At 55.5% G+C, this 22,658-nt stretch overlaps 1 protein-coding gene across 1 annotated transcript in view; it reads left to right on the forward strand.

Annotated features, from left to right (window-relative positions):
• Window positions 1-202: 202 nt before the first annotated feature.
• The window catches only part of GREB1 (growth regulating estrogen receptor binding 1), a 56,766-nt gene continuing 34,310 nt past the window's right edge, over window positions 203-22,658 (forward strand). Inside the window, exons 1-9 of the mRNA XM_037048729.1 lie at window positions 203-382; window positions 5,291-5,410; window positions 6,849-7,025; window positions 14,281-14,463; window positions 15,783-15,926; window positions 17,428-17,556; window positions 20,430-20,543; window positions 20,966-21,109; window positions 21,871-22,056. Coding sequence (XP_036904624.1) covers window positions 226-382; window positions 5,291-5,410; window positions 6,849-7,025; window positions 14,281-14,463; window positions 15,783-15,926; window positions 17,428-17,556; window positions 20,430-20,543; window positions 20,966-21,109; window positions 21,871-22,056 — 1,354 coding nt within the window. The 5' untranslated portion in view covers window positions 203-225. The remainder of the gene's footprint in view (window positions 383-5,290; window positions 5,411-6,848; window positions 7,026-14,280; window positions 14,464-15,782; window positions 15,927-17,427; window positions 17,557-20,429; window positions 20,544-20,965; window positions 21,110-21,870; window positions 22,057-22,658) is intronic.

The raw sequence follows: 22,658 nt of genomic DNA on the forward strand, positions 1-22,658 counted from the left end.
CTAAGAGGTGTCGGAGGCTGCCATCTGAGGGTGAAGTTAGAGCTGTGACTTATATAACTTCCTGTGATTGACCAGCGCTGGCTGGCAGTGGCTGAGACCCCCCCGCGCCTCTTCTCTGTCGAGCAGGGGTTCGCTTTCTGCCTCTGGGCTTTGCGCACGGGTCAGTCTTTTTAACTGAAGCTGAAATGCCATTTTGAACAGAGGACTCCGCCGTGCCTTGTGAAGATGGGAAACTCCTACGCCGGCCAGCTGAAGACGACGCGGTTCGAGGAAGTCCTGCACAACTCCATCGAGGCCTCGCTGCGCTCCAACAGCCTGGTGCCCCGGCCCGTCTTCTCCCAGCTCTACCTGGAGGCCGAGCAGCAGCTTTCCGCCCTCGAAGGTATGCGGCACGTCTGTGTCTCTTCCGTGGCGTGCCCTCCGTGTCGGCCTCGGGACTTGAAACTCTTTCCTCTTCTGCCCTGTGGAAAAAATGCCGAGTCGGGCAGAACAGAATTGTTAGGGAAAGACATACTAAATTCATACTTGGCTAAAATTAAAGTAAGTTTCAGCCATAAGGTTGCAAAGAATGAAAATTATTCACAGGGCTGACAGGAGGAAGGATGAGGGCCATGTTGGACTGTTCTGAATGGGTTGTGACTTATTAGAAGCTTTGATGTTTTCACTTGGACAAGCGAGAAATTGTAACAGGCTTTTAGCCCTCAGCGGCTCGCTTTCTCTGGTGCTGTCATTCAAGGCCATCTTTGCAGCACGGTCTGGGTAGTTTCTCTCGCCACAGCAGGTACTAGAAGCCTCTGGAAAGTTTTAAAAACTGAGAACAAACCGTTATGAATTTCACGTGTGCCAGGGTTAAATAAATTATCTTCAGGCCTGGGGACACCTTTAGGCTTGACCTAATTATCCAGAGAATGAAATGGTGCTATTTTTCAGTCTTCCCTGGTTTGCAGGTCTATAGCCGGGCATGGTCATGGCGAAAGTGGCCCCACAGCAGCCCACGGTGCAGGACCTGTTCCTATGATGAGAGTTCTTTGTGTTGGTTTTTTCCCTTCACTCCCAGTTACTTGTAGACTTCACTTAGCTATTGAAGCAACACAGGGCTGTGGTTTAAAATGAACGTGAGTTAACTAACATGACAGCGTTCAGTCTGCCAGGCCCTGTGGTGGTCATGGGGTGGTCACATCGTGTGTGTGTGTGTGGGGGGTCAGTGTGCGTGTGAACCTGTGTGCATGTGTCGGGGTCGGGGTGAGCAGATGGGGGGCTGCCTATCAGGGAAAACAAGGCAGGGACCTGCTTGTGTGACACGGGAGTTCCTCGCCCTTGCAGAGAGGACTTCCTGTGTCGCGCTCTGACACGTCCTTACTGAATTCACCTGGCAGACAGCAGCGACTAAGGGACTAGAAGCACAAATTAGTGAAACCAAGAGTTCCCTCGTCTTCGCATTGAAAGTAACAACAGTTTCGGGCACAGGAAACATTACCGGGACTTCGTGGGGAGACGAGAAACAAGGGGAGAATATTTTACAGCAGAAAGACTTGGGACGTACGTATAGGGTAGTCACCCTTAACTTCTTACAGCTCTGAACGTCTCGGTTGCTCATGATGAATTCGTGATAACAGCAGTGATAAATAACAATGCATTTGCGCAGCAACCTAAAAGCTACGAAGTACTTCACCTGCACCAGCTAGAGTGATTGAATCCGTGATTTGGGAAGAGGGAACACTAATTTGCACGAAGGTTGAAGGATGCTCACCTGTGGAGATCAGGGAGCAGTGTTGGAGGGTTGCTCTGTCTGTCTGAGATCTCCACAGACACCCCTGTATGGCCTCTACCTGGAAGGCTGCATCTCGGGGTGCCCCCATCTGCTGGTGGAGCACTGGGCCAGTGACACTCTCCAGGGACAGTTTTGAGGCATTTGCCCCATGTGTGCCCTGGGTGGGGGCTGTGCCGGCTATCAGCCCCCTGTCCTGCCCCTCCTGTTGGCATGAAAACCAGAGTGGCCCTCTGTGTGCTTTTCCCATTTGTCTGCAGACAGCGTGAGGACAGCCTCTTGAGGTTTCGTTTTTCTAGCAGGGGGAGCTTGGTGGGCAGGGGCAGCCTCGTTTTGGTTTGCTACATGCCGCCGCAAACCTAGTGCTCTGCTCCAGCCTCTGGCTGGCGTCTGCAGCCGACACCCTGCTGCCGATGGCTTGCGCAGGTCGGAGGTCTTGTTGTGTCTGCCTGTCCTCGTACCAGGGTCTCCTGTCTCATCGGTCCTTGCTCAGACAATAACCTTCCGGGTGGCCCTTCTGACCAGGGCACCGCTGCACTCAACAGTCCTCACTCCATAACAGACTCTGTACTTGTGGGGGCGACTCAGCAAGGCCCTGGTTCCTTTGTTCACGAATCAGGGGTCTCACCACCTCATGCCCCAAACCCCAGAACCAAGTGCTGCCGCAGAGCCTCTGGACCCCTGCTGTCTTAGGTGGTCCTCAGGTCCCCGTGTCGCTGCTTCTGTCCAGTGCCATTCGAGATCGAGAGCCCCCTGCTCCCTGGAGACCTCAGTCATCGGTCTGGTTTCCTCCCTCCGGGTTGGGGAGCTCCCTCGGGCTGTCTTGGGCTGACTCACTCATCCCTTCCCAGGCCCTGGAATGTCTCCCATAGACCTTTGACCTTTAACCCTGCTTTCTTAGAGACTGGATTTTGAGCTTTCTTTGACTTTCCGAGGCTTAAGACCCTCCTCTTTCATGCCTTCTGAGAGTCTGCATTCCTGTTCTTCTCAGCTTAGCAGAGTAACACGCCGGCACTCCTGCATGTGCCCTCGGTGCTGCCGAGACTGTCCCTCCCCCTTTCTCTCTGCTCCTTGTGTCTTTGCCATCCCTCTGAGCCTGGAACACTGGCTGCATGTCTGGGTTTTGCAGAAGAGCCATCTGTGCTGCCCACGCCACAGTGCCCATGGTGAGCTGTGCTCTGTGGCTGGCACTCGGGGCCTGGGTGTGACTGTACCTTCTGCAGAAAGCCCCCTGGCCTGCAGGGAGGGGCCGGAAGGGAGCATCTCCAGAAGGCTCTGCAGTTACCTCCCACCCCCTGGGTGCCCCCTGGGTAATCCTTTACACTCTTCCCGACGCACCCCCTTCCCGCCCCCCGTGCCCCCAATGCCCAGGACCCAGACACCAGGATTCTTGCATCACTCCTGCTGTGGCCTTCCCAAGGTCATGGGTCTGAGCTGGCTCAGAATGGCCAGTTTCTTCTGCCTCTTGCCCCTCATGCACCTTTAAAATGGTGGCCACTGTGAGGTTCCCATGCCGGCACCTGTGCTGATGCAATTGCACCTGGAGGCTTCTCCAGGCCCAAGTTCTCCATGTAGGGGTCCCAGTGCCAGTGACCTAGTTTTACAGAGGCAGGCTTCATGCACAGAGAGGTTCAGGAACGTCCCCACAGCCACACAGACGGTGGCAGACCCAGGTCCTATAACTGGAGTCCCCTGACCCCCAGTCCCATTTCTTTCCACTGCACACGATTTCATCATCCACCTAGAACCACATAACCCCTGGGTGGGCAGAGGGTGCGAGGGCCAAGGCAGAGGGGAGCGGACAGGTGGCCGCCAGGAGGCCAGCACTCCAAGAGGGCACGGAGCAACAAAGAAGAGACTGCTGTCTCCTAGCCTAGTGTATCCAAGGGTGTTCAGGGTGGCCCTGTTTCATGGAGAAATCTCTGTGCTCTTTATTAAGTGATATTTGAGACAAGTGGAAAGAGATTTTTTTAAACCAAAATGTCTGTTAAAAGAAGTTGGAAAGGCTATCCTTCAACAGACCTGAAAAGTCATTGACTGGAGCGCCCCCTTTCTCTAGTGACACTGGGTAAATGAGGTGTCACCGTGCTGCTCGGGTCAGCCTGGCAGGTGTGGGCTGAGTGCTGCTTCAGGAGGCAGCATTTTGATGGGCGCCTGGACGACAGAGAGGAGTAAGGTGGGTCCCCTCCCCAGGAGCTTCGAGTCTGCCGAGACCGGTGGGGTTCCCGTGGTTAATTTCTGGCTCTCCTGGCCAGTTCCACGCTGGGCATGACTCCTAAAACACTGTGTCACTTAAAGTTTCCTGAGTTCACAACTTGCCTTGTTCTGTGCTGAAAAGGCTTCTTGTGTGTGGGTGTGACAAATTGGGTGTATTTGTATTTCTCAGGCTAATACTAGCCTTCTTCCCTGGGGGTGAATCGTAACACATAGTTGCACCACGTATGTGTGTAAGTAAAGGCTGAGCGTGCAACTGGTGGTCGGAACAGGAGCTTGGGCATCAGACACACCTGGGAGCACGCCCCCTGTGCTCCTTTGCTCTTCATTGGACAGCCGTGGGCCAATCAGGGGCCTCTGAGCCTCCGTGTCCCTTTTACCACCACTGCACCTGCCACGCAGACGTTCTTGGAGTGCCTGGCGTGTGTGGGTTTCACGCGCCTTCCTTTCCAACCAGTTACAGGGTTGTCCAAAAAGTCTGTTTTGTTTTTTTCTGTACAATAAAAGACACATTATTCATTGTCACCAATAACTTTATTGGTTTGGATATTTTGAGTGTGTCAACTGTCTCCTGCTATATTGGCTTCGAGTGGGGAGAGGCCAGGGGTGCTGCTGAACATCTTCCAGTGCATAGGACAGCTCCGCCGCAGAGAATTGTTTGGCCAAAATGTCAAAAGTACCAAGAAAGTTTGCAAACCACTTTTGACACATTCCATCAGTCACGGCACCTTGTCCAAACGCTGTACAAGTCTTTTTTTGCATTTCAGTTGCGTTTTTACCTTTCTTGAAATGATAAAGTATAATACACTGAAAATGTTGCGTATTTTCTTCCATCTTCAGTATTAAAATGGCTGCACAAAAATCCATCCATTTTGAGAACTTTTTAAAAAAATGCACATGCACCAATATGACAGCTGTCACAACACAATCTAACTAAGTCATTTCAAATGAAGCTAAAGACAGCTAAGCATACTAGAGCTATCTTACAGAAAAAAAACAAATGGACTTTTTGGCCAGCCCGATGCATACAGACTGACCCCAGTGTGTGTGCAGACATGTGCAACTCTGGTGGATGGGAAGGGACATGACCCTGAATTCGGAGCCATGAGACCAGGCTCAGAGCCTCAGTCTGTGACCCTGGATAAGCCATGCACCTGAGTGAGCCTCGACTTTCCCTCTAGTATAGATGGTGGGAGTGCCCGACCGACGGCCTGGGGTGAGGACTGATTCATTACTCAATGGCTGGGATTTGCTGAGTACTTACCTTTGCCTTCCCCCCTCTTCTCCACACCCCCTGCCCCCGTCTAGGCAGTAGCCGCATCGACAATGAGGAAGAGGAAGAAGAGGGGGAAGGGGGGCTGGAGCCCAGCTGTCCCCCAAACCCCTACCAGATGCACCCGCCGCCTGAAGGATGCTGCACCATGGACGGTAAGCCCGCCGCCCTCCAGGCGGGGCCCGCTGCCCAGCATCTGCAGCTGTGAGCTGTGAGCGTCCCCTCTGCCCATGGCCCCCACTGTCCATGGCCCCCACCAGCAGTGGCCGGGGCAACCTCCCTTACCTGCAGCATCGGCTGCACTGACACTGTGGGGTCACAGTCAGGCTCACAGCCCCTCAGCCGCTCTCTAGGCAGGCTCAGCTTTATGAGTGGATTTGGAGCCCAAGTTCATCTTTCTACCTGAGTCATCTGAAAACTAAAGGATATTTTCACACCTCAGGTGTGGTCGCACCGTGTGAATGTGTGACTCAGAACCAATTGGTAGGAATAAGCTTTCACATCTGTTGGTATTTCACTGTTGGGAAAGCAGATATATGTTGTCCCGGGAACCCTGTAAAATCAGCAATGTTAACCCCGCATTGATGTCGAGGATCTGAGGCTCGGAGATGCCGGGTGGGATGATGGCTTGGTCTAGCAATTTGGCCTTGTGCTTGTCGCTCAGGGACACTGGACAGACTCCTGGCTCTGCCGCTCACTGGCCAGACCACCTCTGAGCTCATCTGTCCTGTCACCAGACCAGTCAACAGGTGTCACTAGTTAGTGATTTAGGGTAGTCAGTTAATTAATTAAAATAACTGAGCCCCGGCTATGGAAATACAGAAATAACAGGTACAGGAGCTCCCACATCGACGGAGCCCCATGGGCAAGCAGACGCTTCACTCAGGCGGTAGAAAGTGCTAGTAGGGTGGGCAGGGCAAGCAGGGGTACACACGGGAAAGGTTCCTACCACAGCTGGGGGAGGGCTTCCTGGAGGAGGTGGTCCTTTAGCTGGGTTTTGAAGAATAAGCAGGAATTGGCCAGGAGACTGTAAGAGGGTTGGGGGGAGCTGGGACCTTTTCAAATAATTTTGGACACTTGTTTTTTAAACAGGAAGTGTAAGTAGGTTTACAGTCGTGAGTATGTGAAATAGTTTATTCTCATATTATTTATTTGTATTACAACCCTTAACCTACTCTGCCCACCCCTGTATTTAAAAGCCCTTCCGGACAGAAGGTGCAAAGGGAAGAGAGTGACGGTCTCTCTGTGCTGTGAGTCTCCTCTGTGTCCTGGCCGTCCATGCCCCTCCCCAGAGGCAGCCAGGGTCACCAGGTCTGCACCCCTCTCTCCCGCTACTCTCGTGTCCTCACACATGTACACTGCAGGGCGTAAAAACATGTAATCACTCGCGATTTCTTGCAGATTTGTCTTGTCTAGATGTTTGATTGCACCGTGTGTTGAGTTTTTGTACAGCCAGTACGTGGGGACACCGGTAGCCACGCCAACACGGGGCCCACCGTCGTTAATGCCCGTGCCTCCTCACCCCTTTGTCCGTGGGGACCTGGTTCTGGAAGGCCCTCGGCAGCGTGTGTGAGCCCCGTTCGTTCCTCCTAGGCTTCTGCCAGGCGGGGAAGGACCTGCGCCTCGTCTCCATCTCCAATGAGCCCATCGACGTCCCCGCAGGCTTCCTGCTGGTGGGGGCCAAGGCCCCCGGCCTGCCGGACCACCTCCTGGTGTGTGCCGTTGACAAGAGGTTCTTGCCGGATGACAGTGGGCACAATGCTCTTCTTGGTAAGCTCCTCCTTCCCCTGAGTCAGGGCTTCGTCTGCCCAGTGGGTGGGGACAAGGGAGGCCACCTTTGGGGCCTCTTCCTGTTTATGTCTTTCAGGAGGCTATTTCCTTGACAAATGGCATAGAAATGAGATTTATTTTAAAACCTGACTACCTTCCTGTAGGAAGTCCATCGATGAGTGTTCATTTTTTGGTACCTGTATTCACCAAGCCTTCCCCCTGTGCTTACCTGGGTCAGAAATGAGATCTAAATCCTGGCCTAAACCCTCCCGGGAGCAATCAGACATGAGGTGGAAGGAGATGAGGCTGAATGTGTGTTCCCGCCTCCAAAACACATGTATCCCCAGCACCCCTTGTCCACGCTCTCCTTGGTTTCCCCCCACCTCTCGAGAGGCGTCATTCTTATCCTGGTTTTATAGGTAGGCTTGGACCTGTCAGTGAACTGGTCCAAGGGGACATGAGGAAAGGAACAAGGTCAGGATTCAAACTCAGCTCTTCCTGGCTCCACATTCTATGCTTTCATTAACTACTATACTTCATGGTCCCGTGTCCTGGTCAAGGTCAGCCTGAGGGAAACTGTGGCTTTGACCTTTCAAACGACCACTAGCTTGCAGAGACCCCAGTGTCAATGCAGAGTCAAGGCCAAGCTTACCAAGCCTGGCTCCTTCTGTTCTGACACCTGCTGAGCCTGTGCTGTATACCAGACCCTGTGCTCGCTCAGCACACTCCCCCAATAGTGTTCCCTGGGAGCCGAAGGGTTGGTGGTGATCTATTTCAGCAGTGGCCTTGGGGACAACCTTCACTCTAGAAGCCAGTTTGGTTGTGAGGGTTTATGGGAAAAATGTCTCGGTTAACTCCCCTCCCCACTTCTTCTGTGCTTTCCATGGGTACAACACTGAGACTTCCAGCTTTGTGCTGGGCAGGTAAGAACGTGTTGGTGGGGATTCACTGAGCACGTTTTGTGTCCCAGCTACTGTGCACAGGACCGAAGGGTGGGGAGGGGAGAGAGTGAGGTTTGACCCAGAGGAAGGAAGTATTCCTGCCATGGGGGGTGGGGGGGGCACAGGCACTTGTAAACTCTGAGACAAGGCAGATGCATGCTGCCTGGAGGGACAGACACGACTTGGGGACAACAGCCCGGGAGAGAAAATGTTGAAGCCACCTCTCTATTTGGGGCAGATTCATAGGCTCATTGTAACTAGTTCTGAAAAACAAGAAACATCCCAGAGCCCTGGACTGCATCTCAGGTTTAATTTGCTCCTGAGGCCTCCCTGTGTTGGGAAGACCGCCTGGCGGCTTGGCTGGTGTTTGATGAGGCGGAGGCCGGGGTGTGCCTGGATTCCCCCACTTGGTGGCTGTAAAGGGATCCCGAGGGCAGTAAATCGGGGCGGTTCCGTGTCTTGGAATGCGGAGACAAGACTCCTTCAGCTCATTCACCAGCCGTTGCCGGAGCCGCTGTTGCCCCCCAGGCGGAGTACAGAGGAAGTGGTGTCTCTGTTAATTGCTCGCCAAAAAGCCATCCGAGGTGGGTAATAAGGGCTGGTTGGTAATAACCCGCGCTTTCTTCTCTTAAAATAGCTTTATGCTCTCAGCTTGCACACTTAACTCTGTTTAGGCTTCCTGCAATTAGCTCTGATGTCTGCACAGGACGGGGTGGCCCCGCAGCCCTCTGGGGCCTGGGCTCAGTGCTTTCTCGTGACCTACATAAACTGAACGCCGAGGATAATCTTGGGGGAAGCAATGGCTACCTCCCCCGCCCCCGCCCGTAACTGAGAATGAGGGGTCTTGTTTTAGCCACTTTGCATCAACTGAGGGATTTGGTTGGAGAAAACTGAGAGTTTAAAATCCAGGTGTGTGTTTCCGTTTGTTTGTTTCTTCATGGTAATTTATCTCGATTGGCTGATGACTGAGATGTAGAAGGAGAAAATATACAAACAGAATGTTTTAGATGGGAGTAAGCAAATTTTTTGTTCATTCAGGAGGCACATAGTTAAGCATTTTTGGAATGTATAGCCCCACACTGAAGGTAGAGGCCTTAAGTTCGGCCGGGGCCCCAGAGCCAGGGCAGGCTGGCCCTTCCCGGGGAGCTTGGCGTCTGCGGGGAGAACACAGGCGCAGGGAGCCTCGGGTCCGCGCCAGGCGACCATGGAAACCCAGCTCTTGCGGATCCCTGCAGCGCGCTGTAGCCCAACGCCTGAAGCGCCAGCAGGGACCGTGGAGGGCACACAGTGCCCGCGTTGGGAAGGAAAGCCAGCTCAGTGCAGGTGGGCTTCCAGCTGGGCCCAGGTCAAAGGAGGGAAACATCGCCCATTGGAGAAGAACGTGGCCAGCAGCTACTTTATGGAGACTTATCACGTGCCCAAAACCATGCTGAGGTGAAAGAGCCCGCTGAGGTGGGCCCATTATTATCTAGCCTTTATAGATGAAGAAGCAAAGGCCCAGAGAGGTTAACCAACTTGCTCAGGGTCACCCAGCTAGTCAATGGCAGGCCCTGGATGTGGCCCTGGTGCTCGTGCCCCAGAGGACAAAGGGCAGGCCAGATAGAGGGACCTTGTGCTTGTAGGAGCCCAGCCTGATCAGCGGGTGGTGGTGAGAACTTCTGTGGCCACTGCAGAGGCTGCAGAATGGGGCCAGTAGGGTCCCGCTCGGAAAAGGCCACAGCCTCCGGGGAGCTGTTTTCAAACTGCAGGGTCGGACAGAAGGGCTGGCAGCCTGACGTGTCTGTCTGCCGTCTTTAACGGCCGGCAACGCGTGGCTGCCCTGTTTCCCTGTAACCCTTCCTCCCCACCTTCCAAACTATTTTGAGGCAAGTCCTGGACATCATGTCGTTTCATCTGTAAATGACTCAGTATGTATCTTAGACGTGAGGGCTTTTCGTTGTTATCCCAGTGACACCCCCAGACCTAAAAAATGCAGCGTTAAGTCCTTCGTCTCCAGTGTGTCCAAACTTCGTGTTACGGATTTCTTTCTTACAGCTGGTTCTGTAAGATCAAAACGAGACTCTCCCAAAGCACTGGGTCACTAGGCCTCTGAAGTGTCTTATTAAGTCTCTCTGCATTCACGTGTCCTTCCTTCCTGGTTTCCCTTCACAGTTTATGTTTAAAGAGACATTGGAAGTATTCAAGTAAAGCAGTTCCCATGTTTTAGTTTGCATTTTAGGAAGATCTCTGGGAGGTCACACGAATAATCGATTTTTATTGGAAGAGAAACTGAGGCAGGGCAACCAGGGATGAGCCTGCCGCAGGATTCCAGGTAGTTCCTGACCGTTGGAACCTCCGAGTGCCGAGCCACCAAGCCCCCTGTGTTGTTCCCGAGGGGGGGGGGGGCCGCCTGCAGCCCGCCCTTAGCTGTGGGCTCAGAGGCCACTGCTCGCCGCGTCTAAAGGAAGCCACTGTGGATGCATCAGAGAGGAACATATAACTTTGGTTCTGAAAGGAAACCCAGGGTTCATTTAGCCCTCACCTGCCCTGTTATGGTTGGGAAACTGGAACCTGGAGAGGTGGAATGGAGTCACTTCCCCCCCGTCGCAGCACGGTGAGGGCCTAGGTGGGGTCAGACTTCAGTCTCCTGGCCGCCCCGCCCTAGCTCTACTCTGTAATACAGCTGTGCCTGCCCGAGGGAGAGGAAGAAGCAATGGCATCTGATGAGCACCTACTACGTGCTGGGCACATGGTGGGCACTTTGCCTTCCTCATGCTCCTTCAAGATGGATTTTCGTGAGGACATGCCGTGGCAGAATAGTTCAGTCTCAACCCCCACGCCCCCTATGGGTGAGCTGCTCTCTCTCTGTGCCTGATGCCGTCATCTGTAAACTTCAGAGCCTATGAATTGTTGTATAGGGCTCCCGGAGGTTTAAAGGAGAAGAACATTTATCATGTAAAGCACTGGGCTCAGTGCCTGGCAGCGGGTCAGTGTGCAGTAAATGTTCGCCACTATCTTGTTTACAGATGAGAAACACAGAGCTCCAAGATGCTACTTAACCTGCCCAAAGTCACAGAAGTCGGGAGCTGGGATTTGAACCCGGGTCCCACCTGTGTGTGCATGCTCTGCTACAGTGAAGTGGGTGGGAGGACAGGAACTTGCTTCCCAACAGAAGGGAGAGCCTGGTTTGGTGGCCCACGCACACTGGCACGAGTTCAAGATGTGCCGGTTCAACAACGCCACCCACAGCGACTTAAACACAGCCGGACCCCCGGGAAGATCGTGTGGTGCCTGTGTGTGGGGTCAGGAGCGAGGCGTTTTTATGGGGCATTTCCCGTGGGACAGTTGGTGGGCAGAACGATTTCTCTCGAGTCTTGATATTTGCGCCTGGTGGGAGCTGGAGGGTCCGGGCCCAGTGGCATGCTTTCTGGGCCTGACTCCTGAGGAGACCATTATAGACGTCCGCATCCTCAGCGGGTCTTGCAAAGAGAATGACTTACTACATTCTTCCTCCCTTTCAGACAATTTCTCGAAAGATTAGGATGATCTCATATGTTCAGCTGGGGTGGTTTCAAGCACTTTGCAGTCCCCTGGGCCGGTTGGTAAGCCGCACTGTGGTCTTCTTGGTCGGTCCTCCCCGGCCCAGGGTCATCTCTGAAGAGCAGCGGATTCTTCTTACCAGAAAGTGAGAGCCAGCACGGAAGGGCGGTTTGCTCGCTGGCTCCCTAAATACCTACCACACCAGGGAGAGCCAGGTTTCCGCTCGCTTTTCGGAACCACACAGAGGAACTCGTATGGTCTGCAGTTCCCACCCTGGCTTCTGCAGTGGCCCCACAGTCCCCATGGTGCAAGGGCCTGCCCACTGGACAGGGAGGGCAGTGCCGGCCTCGGCAGGTCCCCCTCAGCGTTTCTTTCAGCTGTTTGTAGTTCATCCATCTTTCCAACACTTGGGCTCAGAATCCCTTCCAGGGAGCTTGGGAGTCTTGTCGGGGCCTTAGATGGCTGTTGAGCTGTTTATCTCAAGGTTCCCGTGTTGGAGGCAAAGGGACCAATAAGAATGTTAGACGACTACTTCAATGTGTACCAGAAATGTCCCAGTGCTCACTCTTACACTTACCTTGTTTCCTGTCTCCTTCCTCCCCTACTGTTGTTTACTGACACTCTGCCCCTGCCAAGGTTTAGTCTGAGTGTGGGCACCTATGTACACAGAGCAGTGCACCTCCACGCAATCACACCACGGTCCCAGCACTTGGGACGCAAGGGAAAGTTATGGGGGAAAGACACAAACTGCAATCACTACAACTCTAAGGAAGAAGCTGCAAGGCCCTCTGAACAGTGCAAAGAGGCTGCAGGGGCCCGGGGAACAGGGAGCCCAGCCCTTTGGGGCCAGGAAATCTTCAGAGGTGTGGGCGTTTGGGCCGAGCACTGAGTGATGGGTGGAGTGCGTGCAGATGTGGTGTAAGTGAGGGAGAGTGTATGTGTGCCCGGAGGCAGGAGCGTGGCGGAAGTCAGCAGAGGGAGCCCTTTGGAATTAGGCCTATTTAACAGGGGAGTCAAACTCATGTTCACCGGGGGCCACATCAGCCTCGAGGTTGCCTTCAAAGGGCCGATTAAGACTGTACAAATGTAACTACTCCTTAACTAGGGGGAAGGAGCTCGGCACTGCTGCCGGGTAGAGACAAGGTGCTGGGCCACATAAAACAAGGTGAAGGGCCGATTTGACCCAAGGGCCTGTGTTTGCTGCCTGTGGCTGAATGAGGACCAGGAATAAAGCTGGAGATGAGGGTTGGGGGGCTTGGGGACAGCCTTGAATGCCACGCTGTGGGTCTAGACCTCATCCTCATGCCACACTTCCCGTATCTACTTCAGACTGTTGCCTGGCCCCTCTGGTTCTCAGGTTTCCCAAAAGAACGTTTTGCTGCCCTGATTGACTGAGAGGCCTGTCTGGATGCAGTGAATGGGCAAGGACATCACGGCTTCTCTGTGCCCATTGGTCCCCTTCCTGTCCTTTTAGAACACCCGCAGACACAGAGTGCCCCGCGGGACGTTTCTCGGGGCCTTTCCTGCGTGCTCGGCTGCAGAGGGAGCAGGGTTCTGGAAGACTGAACTAGCCCGGACTTGTCTTACATTGAGACCAGGAGATTGACCCTTATTTCTAAGGTCTTTCAGGGAATATGAGATTTGCTTAAAATACAGCAGATTGGAGAGCCCACAGGTTTCCATAGCGTAGGTGTCTCATCTCTCTGTGGAGGTGTCCTGAACTGTCGCCAGCAGACGCTGCTTTGGACACAGGCTCAGTTTACCAGGTGTGAGCAGAGCCGCGCAGTCCTCAAGGCCTCGGTCCAAAGGACCTTGGTGAACTTGCCAGCCTGAGAATGTGATAAAATAAACGAGTCTCAGCCTCAGGATGCCCCTCCCAAGGGCCTGGGACAGTTGAAACCAGCTGTACCTGGGGCCGGGCAAGGGCTTCTTCAGGCAGGGTCATGTGATAGTCAGGTAGCAAAGCCGATCCTCGCAGTTCTCCGTAGTCACCCCTGGTTCTGGTGAGTACCATTCCGATGGGTGTGAAGGGCCGAAGGTCTTCTCAAGCCTCTTCTCTGGCTTTTGATAGTTCCTGGGGGGTAGATTTACCATCGCCACTGCATAGACAACCTTCTCAGAGCCTTGCAGCTGATGGCAGCCTGTCACCTCCCAGAAAGTCCCATTCTGGCCTCCTGTAGCAGGACGCCGACCCCGTGACAGGCACCTTGGAGCCCAGCGTCTCCACTCCCCCAGCCTCGGAGCCCCCAAACCCCCTCCCCGCTGCCTGCCGTGCACTGTGGAGCATTCTTCGTTTCCCTTCAGCGGTTTGGTGAATCGAATTTCTCGACTCCAGGGTGAGAGTCTGCACTCTCATGGGGTCTCCTAGTGTGTTGGCATCAGTGAGCAAATGCTGAGGTCCTGTAACTGGCCAGCGCGGAGGGCGTGGGGGCATGCGGTTCCTGCAGGTGCTTGGTCAGGGCAGACAGCTGAAGGACTGTTCTCGTCCTGGGAAGTTTGCTCTCATAGGCTTTTGGGTATGCACCCAAGCGAGTTCACTCTTCCGAGCTTGCCCGGGCCCATGTCCATGGTCAAGTCTTCTTGGTCCTCCTCCTGTTTGAGTCAAGGCCACATTGCTCCCTGCGGATTCTCTGGCTGTGGTGGAGCCTCCTCCTGTTTGAGTCAAGGCCACATTGCTCCCTGCGGATTCTCTGGCTGTGGTGGAGGGTGTGAGTGGTCAGTTTGATGAACCGTGTGTTATCGGAAGAGGATTTTAGAGGTAAGCCGGGGATGGTCATGGTCTGTTTCTCCTACAGGATTCTCCGGGAATTGTGTTGGCTGTGGAAAGAAAGGCTTCTGCTACTTCACGGAATTCTCCAATCACATAAATCTTAAGCTGACCACTCAGCCCAAGAAGCAAAAGCACTTGAAGTATTACCTGGTCCGCAACGCCCAGGGGGCTCTTACCAAAGGGCCTCTCATTTGCTGGAAGGGCTCAGGTGAGTGGTTTGGCTCTGCGGGGCAGGTGGGTGGTGGGGTGTCCCCTGGGTGGGCCAAGGTGCCCGTCAGCAGGACTTTGCGGAGAGACGGCTTGGTAGCGGGCACGAAGGCAGGCGAGGGGTCAGTGTGTGGGATTAAAATGCCACTTTGAATGACAGGTATTCAGTTTATAGCGTCAGCCTACTTGCCTGGGCCGTTTAAGGGTTGACAGAGGGCTGCACCACGCCGTGCCCCCCTGTGGCCAGTGGTTGCAAGGTTCTCCAGTGGGTGACTTTGTCCCCCAGGGAACATTTGCCATTGTGTGGAGACACTTTTGATTGTCACGGCTAAAGGGTGTTCCTGGCCTCTGAGAAGGGGGGGCCAGAGCTGCTGCCCAACATCCTGCAGCTCACAGGACATTCCACCCTCCCCCAAAGAATTACCCACTCTAAAATGTCCATGTGCAAGGTTGCAAAACCCCAATTTAGAGAAACGTGGCTTAAATAATGTCGCCCAGTCCCCGAACAGAAAGAACAGCTCCCCAGTGTCCCTAGAAGAAGTCCCTGGGCCCCATGCCTCCCTCTCTGTCTCCCCTGTGTGGGGCAGGGGCGCTTGGCTGCAGTGAGCTGTCGGTGGGGGGAGAGGTAGGGGGTGGATTTCAGAGCAGCCTCGGCTGCTCTCTGAGATGTCCCCACGGAATCGGTGTGGAGGGTCATGTTCTAGAAGGACTCTCAGTGAGGCGACTGGGAGGGCCAGCCTTTGGTCCCTCACTTGTCCATGTTGGCTCACTTCTGGCCCCTTGGAATCTCCCAGCCAGCTCCCATGAGCAGAACAGGGGCTTCAGGAGGGGCTGGCTCTGGGCCAGCCTCCTCCCCCACCATTCCTATCATCCCTCTTCCTTTTCTTACATCGGTCAGTAAACACTGATGTTCCGTGAGCTGCTAGTATGTGCCAGTCCTTTTCTGGGTCCCGGGGAGGCAGCAGATCTTCCCCTGGGGGACCAGTGAAGGGTTTTCATCACCTGCTGTGGTCAGGCACCTTGCAGGCGAGGTACGTCCCTGGGGCCGAGGGCAACCTGTGGGCTGGAGGAAGGTATGGGCTGTACCTTTGAGTGATGGGCAGTGATTGGATGATGCATTTGTATCATCTGTTTTTCTCTTTTCCCCAAATGCTCACTATTGTCCTGACAGTCAGTGTGTCCCTCGGATGGATCCCTGCCCTTGGAGCACAGGTGTCTGAGTACCTGGCTCTCCTGCAGGGCAAACCCCAGGCTCGGACCTCATCTCTAGCTGGTGGGGGCAGCCGTGACCTGGTGTTCATGACCCTGTCTTGTCCGTAGAGTTCAGAGGCCGGCAGACCACCGCCGGCCCGTGCTCCAGCTCCCTCATCCCACTGCTGGACAGCTCCGGGCCCCTGGCTGCCTTCTCCCGGGAGCCCGCTCCTGGAACGAGCCCCAGCATCCCCACAGGGGCGCAGCCTGCAGGTGAGGCAATGGTGCAGCCCCAGAGGAGCAGAACCTGTGGCCCTGCATGCCGCCGGCATGGCTGCTGGGTGACGGACGCTTCCAGAGAGATGGGGGCATGCTTCGTGTTCTCTTTCTGGAGCACCCGTGCGTTTCATCTTGAACTTGGGAGAGTTTTCAACACAGGGTGCTTTGTTTTTGATTTGGAAAGGTGCTCTGCATGCCTCTTTGCTCTGGCACGTGGTCACCTTGTTGGTGGGCTGGTGGGATCTCTCAGCAGCCCCAATCTGCAGCATAGGGTTTGCAGTGTGACGGGCACTAAGTTGGCATTGGAACTGGACTCCTGGGAGGGGCAGTGAGACTGGACATGCACTTCGTCCCATGCGCCGTGTGCCCCAGTTCTGTGAGTGTCCTGTCCAACCCTAATGAGCCCTTGTGAGCAGGCTTCTGTGACCCCCGCATAGTCACTGGGAAGTCGGGGCCACCAGGGCTGGCCTGGGACCTCATGGGTGGGCAGAGCCCAGATTTGACAGCAGGTGTTTCTGGCTGAAGCCTTAAACATGGGAGAGGCGACCACATTAGGCAGCAGCCTTTGCGGGACTCGGGGGGCTGGTGGTTTCCGTTCCTCTTGCCCAGAGGGTCTGACGTTGGACCCTGAGAGGAGCCAAGCCCCACCTGGCTCATCCCACCCGTGATGAAGAGGTTGCCCTGGGCTGAAACAGGCTCCCCCTTGGGTGCCACACCTCCCTTCCCACCGTGCAGTACCTGCTGTTGCCTTCCCTGTGCCTGGGCCACCTGGGACCTCTGCCGCCAGGCAGCCGGAGAGGCCACTGCTTTGGCATCCGAATACTGGGGTGTGAGCCCCGGCGCTGCCGCCCCTCGCTGGGCGGCTTAGGGCAGGTCCTTTCAAGTCTTCGAGCGGCCTCTGCTCCCTCCTCTGTGAGGCTGGAGGAAACCTCCCCTGCCTCGTCTGCAGGGCCGCTGTGAGACTCGGGTAAGAGCAGATGCTTACTCAGTGCTTGCCGCCTGCCAGGCACTTTTCCAGGGACCTGACTTCTGCCGACTCGGTCATCCTCGCAGTGGCTCTGCTGTGACCCCCACTTTATGGGTGAGGAAGTTGGAGGAGGGGCATGTTGAGGAGGGTCCCACAGCTAGTGCGGAGAGCCTCCAGAGACCAGGACCTGTGGCTGCCCCCAGAATTATTCTCAGACCTGGAGAGTCCCAGCCCCCGTGAGCGGCCCGGGCCTCAGCGACGGCAAACCCAACCACTGTCCCCGGTGTGTCTGGTACAAACCTGGCCCTGGAGGGTGAAGGAGCAGGTAGAAGGAAGCAGAAACAGTTTCCGGGGCAGTCTGAATTCATGGGGCCCCATGGGCCACTCCTGTTCCTCTGGTCCGTCCCCGGCCAAGGAGTGCTCACTGCAGGAGTATGTGTGCGTGTGTGTATGTTCCGTGTGTTTTCTCAGTTGGGCGGAATCGTCGTGCTGTGAGCTGACCTGCTCTGTCTTGTTCTTTGTGCGCAGGACCAGCCTCTGGTCACCCCCCCCTCGCCGCAGCCATGGGCCCAACTGTCTTCAACGGCAAAGACTCCCCGAAGTACCAGCAACTGGTGAAGAGCAAGCTGTTGGCTGTCACGCGGCCCTCGGCACTAGGTAGTGTTGCCTGTCCTGGGGTCCTGCCCTTCTCTGGGTCAAGGCTTTGAGGGGCGGACATGGGAGCCTCCTGCAATTGGTGTGGCTTGCACAGAGAGTCCGGCCGGGCCAGCAGGTGCCTCCTGAGTCTGCAGGGCTGTTCCCAGGCCCCGGTGCTGGGTAATGGGTCAAACCAAGAAGCCTCGAGAACCTTTCGTGAGACGGGAGACCTGTCTTATTGTGAGCTACCCATCAGAAGGGATGTAGAATTCGGCAGAAGGAGAGGGTGACATGGTATCGTGTGAACAACATCAGATAAACACGAATCCAAAACCCAACTCTTTCTCTTACTTGTGAGGGGTCTTGGGGAAGACATATGGCGAAATGCTCCCTCATCTGGAGGTGCGAGTTCTGCTCTGAGGGTAGGGGAGAGGATCGGGGGAGGTGCTGTGTGGAGAGTGGGCATAGCTAGCAGCTCACTCAGGGCACCTTACCACCACCCACGGCAGCAGCATCATTGAGTTTGGTCTGTTCAGGGAGGGCTTCCTGGAGGAGGTGCCAAGTGAGCTGCCATTCACAGCTGGGGAAGCATTAATTCGAGGTGGTTTGGAAGGAAGTGAGGAGAGGGGGTGAGTTAGGGGGTGAGAAGGGGGGAGTAAGGGGTCAAGCTGGCCCCCTGCTAGAGCAAAGGCTGTGGATGAGGGAGAGTGGCAGGCGGAGCAGGGACCCAGCTCTGCACTTGCCGGGAGCCTTGTCAGAAGCCAGGCTTTGCTGTCTTTCCCCCTCCATGAGACTGGGGAACAGAGCCTTAGTGTCCATGGCTGTCCCTCTGGGGGAGCCCTTAGAGGCCGCCGGGTGCCCCGTGCTGCTTTGTGGAGGAGGAAGGGGAACCCGGAGGCAGCCAGGCACACAGCCCTGCTCTCTGCCTCCACGTCACTACAGCGAGAGCTTCTCTGGTGGGGTCTTGAACGTCGTCTCCCGCCGAGCTGAAGGAACCGTGTCTCTTCTGAATCGGGTCTGAGGCTCCCCGGTCTTAACCTGCGGGTTTTTTCTCGGGCCTGAGGTCAGGCCTTCGTCACTTTCCCGGTGGGAGGGGCCCCGGGCGGGCACCTATTTTCATCTCGTGTTTGTTTCTTCTTGGGTGGGTGCTGATCTTAGGACAGCCGTGTAGCTGAGGCTTGCGGTGTGGTCATGGTGATGGAGCAGCCTGGGCCCTGGGTGCCGCCCCTTCTACACTGAGGTCTGGGCAGCTGTCACCCCAAGAGGCAGGAATGAGGGGCCGCCCTCGGCCTGGGCCCTGCAAGCCAGGCTCTGGGAGCCTCCTTCTGCTGAGAGTGAACACACTTCTCTGGAAGGGGACAGAGGTGTTCCTGCTCTAGAGTCATGTGTCCCCCTGTGGTGGATGGTTCAGTGCCCCCACCCCACTGCCCCCATCTCTAGACCCTGGTCACACATCTTTGCCCTTGCAGAGCATCTGTGTTTCAGAGCTTAGCTCATGTGTCACCTCCTCCCCACGGGTGTCTGTCAGGCTGGTGAAGAGCAGGGCTGTGGCCACCCATAGCTCGGAGCCCTGGCCCTGTCTGTTGCGGAGCCAGGCACAGAGGGGCTCAGTGGATGCTGGCTGAAGCGCGTTGCCTCGTTCAGGAGCCCACCTGAGCGTCTGAGGTCTCTGCCTTCCTGCTCGCTCTGCCGGGGGCAGAGATCAGTTTTAAGAAACTGCTTCTGAGGCGACAAGGGGTGTTTGGCGAGGCCTGAAGCCTGCCTCAGGGGCAAAGTGTTGTCCCTGCCAGGCAGCTCTGCAGGGACCCTTTTTGGTTGTCCCCAGGGGTGGAGCAGGTCCAGGAGCTGCAGGGAGTTTGGGCATCAGCCGTGCTTGTGAAGAAGCGCTTTCTCGCCCTCCAGGTGGTCCCAGAGACCCGATTCTGCAGGCCGGGGTGGGGCCCAGGAGCAGACAGGTTTAACAGGCCCCTGCTGGTTCTATCCAGCTCCTTCTCGGGCCAGACTCAGAGATGTTGCTTCAGGTGGTGGTTCCCAACCCCCGTGATGCCTTAGGCACATGGGGAGCCTGGGGGTTGTCGGCTGGGCCTGTGCCCCTCCCCCACCGCAGATGCCGGGGTCCTGATTTATGTGGCACGGGGCTGCATTAGGCATGGAGAATCCTAAAGCTTCTCAGGTGAGTTCAATGTGCAGTCAGGGTTGACCATGTAGCTCTTAAGTGGAAGGGAGATGTTGCATCCAAAAATTGGTCCCAAAAGTACGGTGACCAGTCCATGGAGTTTTGAATGGCCACGAGCCCAGTGAGAGTCATGGGCACACTGTCATTCGTGTGAGCAGGATGACTCCTAACAGCGGTGGGTGCCAGCTTCTGTCCTCTTGATTTCCTCAGTCTGAAATCAGCTTGCCGGGCCCGGGTGGGGAGAGGAGCACTGCTGGGTATGTGCTGCCCCCCAGTGGTGCAACTGCAGCGGTGGGCTGAGCGTGTTGGGGCTTATCTGAAGGAACACGGTTAGTGATACATTGGAACGTGAGGTGGTGGTGGTGGTGGTGATGACGATGGAGTCTTGGCGGCTACCACTCACCATGCCCAGGCTTGTGCTTTCCGTATATTCTCTTTAGTCCTGACCAAGGCACCTTTCAGAGGTGCCTCTTACGATCCCATGTTGAAGGTGAAGGGGCTAAGCCTTCAGATTGCATCTTAGCCACCTGCACAACTTCGGAATGAAACATTTGCAGAGGTGGACAGGATGGTGCCTTATGACTAGATACTTCAATAGATGTTAAAACCCATCGCGAACTGTAATTTTAAAAAATATAAGTGTTCTCCAAGTCAGGGGAATATTTTATTAAAGCTCATTGCCACTGACAGTTTAATGCACACTCTCAATGTCGTGTAGGTATCTTGTCCAACTCCGGGCCCCCCAAAAAGCGCCACAAAGGGTGGTCTCCAGAATCTCCATCAGCTACAGATGGTGGCTACCCCCAGGGTAGTGGGAGCAGAGCTAAGTATGGTAAGTGACCAGAACTTGCCAAAAACCCAAGGCTCGGGTGTGTTGCTGGTGGGGTGGGGTGTGCATGCGTGTGCTTCCATGTGTGCACTTCTGTGTGTGTGCTTCCGTGTGTGCTGGCAAGGAATTGGAGGGAGGCTGACTTAGGTACAACCAAAGGCTCTCTCTCGCACGTATTAGAGTTGCTTAACAAAGCCCAGGATCCCAGCCCAGGAGTGAGTTCCCTGACCTGAAAAGAATTTAAAAAGGAGCTTGCCTGTCACTTTTCAGGGATAATGAAGAGGAGCCTGGGTCCTTTGGTGGGGATGGTGGGACCCAGTGACCTTAAAGATGCTTTTGACCTCAGAAACTTGTGGTCCCAAGACTTGGTAGGGGACGGGGAAGGGTCGAGGTGCGTCTTTCTAACGCTCTCGGCGTGTTTGCAGAGAATGCGGGTATGTCCTGCGTGCCCCAGGCCGGCTTAGCGGGACCAGCTTCAGTCACCTTTCCCGTGGTGGCCTCTGGAGAACCAGTGTCTGTCCCCGACAACTTGCTCAAAATATGCAAGGCCAAGCCAGTGATATTTAAAGGCAAGTAGCTCCATGCAGCAAGGTGGAGTTGGTTGGGGGTTGGGGGGGAGAGGTGGGGGAACGCGTGAGAACCAGGCAGCAGGCTGGCATTCTTCCAGTCTGACTCCGCGGGGGTGTCCCCTGAGCGCTCACTGAGACGCCTTCCAGGACAGCGAAAGGCCCGAGCAGACCCGTGCCATCACGGGGGAGCCCCCGGTCCCATGCCAGCAGTTAGAGAGCTGCTGGATTTTGCACAACAGGCCCAAGGGAAATGATTCCAAGTGCTGTTCATTTGCTTGTACATGTGTTCTTTCCTGCCTCACTCACTCCGCCGCACTGAGCTCCTGCCACGGCCACAGGCTTGGAGCTGAGCATCAAAAGCTAGAGATGGAGCTTCGGCCTCTTGCCGCTTGACGGGACCGGGAGCCCCGCCTGGTCTGGGGTGGCCTTGCTCTCACCCTCTGCCCTGGTCTTTTTGGTGATGGATCCCATGTCTGGGTGGGCCAAGATAGCCATGGTCACCCGAGGGGAGCGGGACACACAACCAGACTTGACCTTTGTGTTGGGTCAGTGGCTATGGTGCATTTCATGGAGGCTGATTTTGGACTCAGTGAAAGAAATTCCTTCTTCTCACGAAGCAGGGGACCTGAAGTTGTGAGGACTGGGCAGGGCTTGTTGGGTGGCACCCCCGGTGCCGGTTAACACTGTACTTGGCATCGTGTTTGGGGGCCCGCGGTGGTGCCCAGGCGTGTCGACTAGCAGGTGCTGCTGCGCCCCCACAGGCCACGGGAACTTCCCGTACCTGTGCGGGAACCTGAACGACGTCGTGGTGAGCCCGCTCCTGCACACCTGCTACCAGAGCTCCCAGTCCCTGTCTCGGGCGCACGAGCGGTACGGGGCCCCCACCCTGCAGCCCATCTCGGAGGAGACGCAGCTCCTGCTCACCGTGTACTACCTGGTCCAGCTGGGTGAGTCCCCGAGCTGCCCGAGAGCCTCCGCTGGGGTCACCGCTGGAGGCGGGGAGTGCCGGGCCTTCCTCGCTGACTGGCGCTGTGGAGACTGGCTCTGGCTGGTGGAAATGAAAGACAGGCCACGGGCTGACAGGCATTATCGGGGGCCACAGTGGTCACCACTCTGAAGACCAGGGAGGGCTTACAATAAGTCAAAATGTATGGAGATAATTAAAAAAAAACAACAATTGACCTGCTGAGCGCTGAGTGAGGGCTGATTACTGACGATTGGGCGTGGGTGTATGGAAGTGACTGACAACCTCGGGTGCTGGATGAGGGCTGTAGGGACAGTTGCCACTTGGGGGGGGTTGGAGGAAACTAGCGTGGTGACCATGGACAGCTCTCCCAGGGCTTTGCCTGCGAGGGGAGGGACGGTTCTGGAAGGGGATGTGGGCTCAGGGAAAAGGTTCTAAACCTGGCAGATAAACGGCTACCATATTTTTGGACTATGAGACGCACATTCCCCCTCCCCCCAGCTTGGGAGGAATATGGTTGTTAATGCTGCTGTTGAGTTCTGTTTACATTTACATCGATGAAGTATCATGTTGTTTATGTTACTA

Source organism: Sturnira hondurensis, unplaced genomic scaffold (assembly GCF_014824575.4).
Source record: "Sturnira hondurensis isolate 20B ecotype Veracruz unplaced genomic scaffold, ASM1482457v3 Scaffold0006413, whole genome shotgun sequence".
NCBI classification, from domain to species: Eukaryota; Metazoa; Chordata; class Mammalia; order Chiroptera; family Phyllostomidae; genus Sturnira; species Sturnira hondurensis.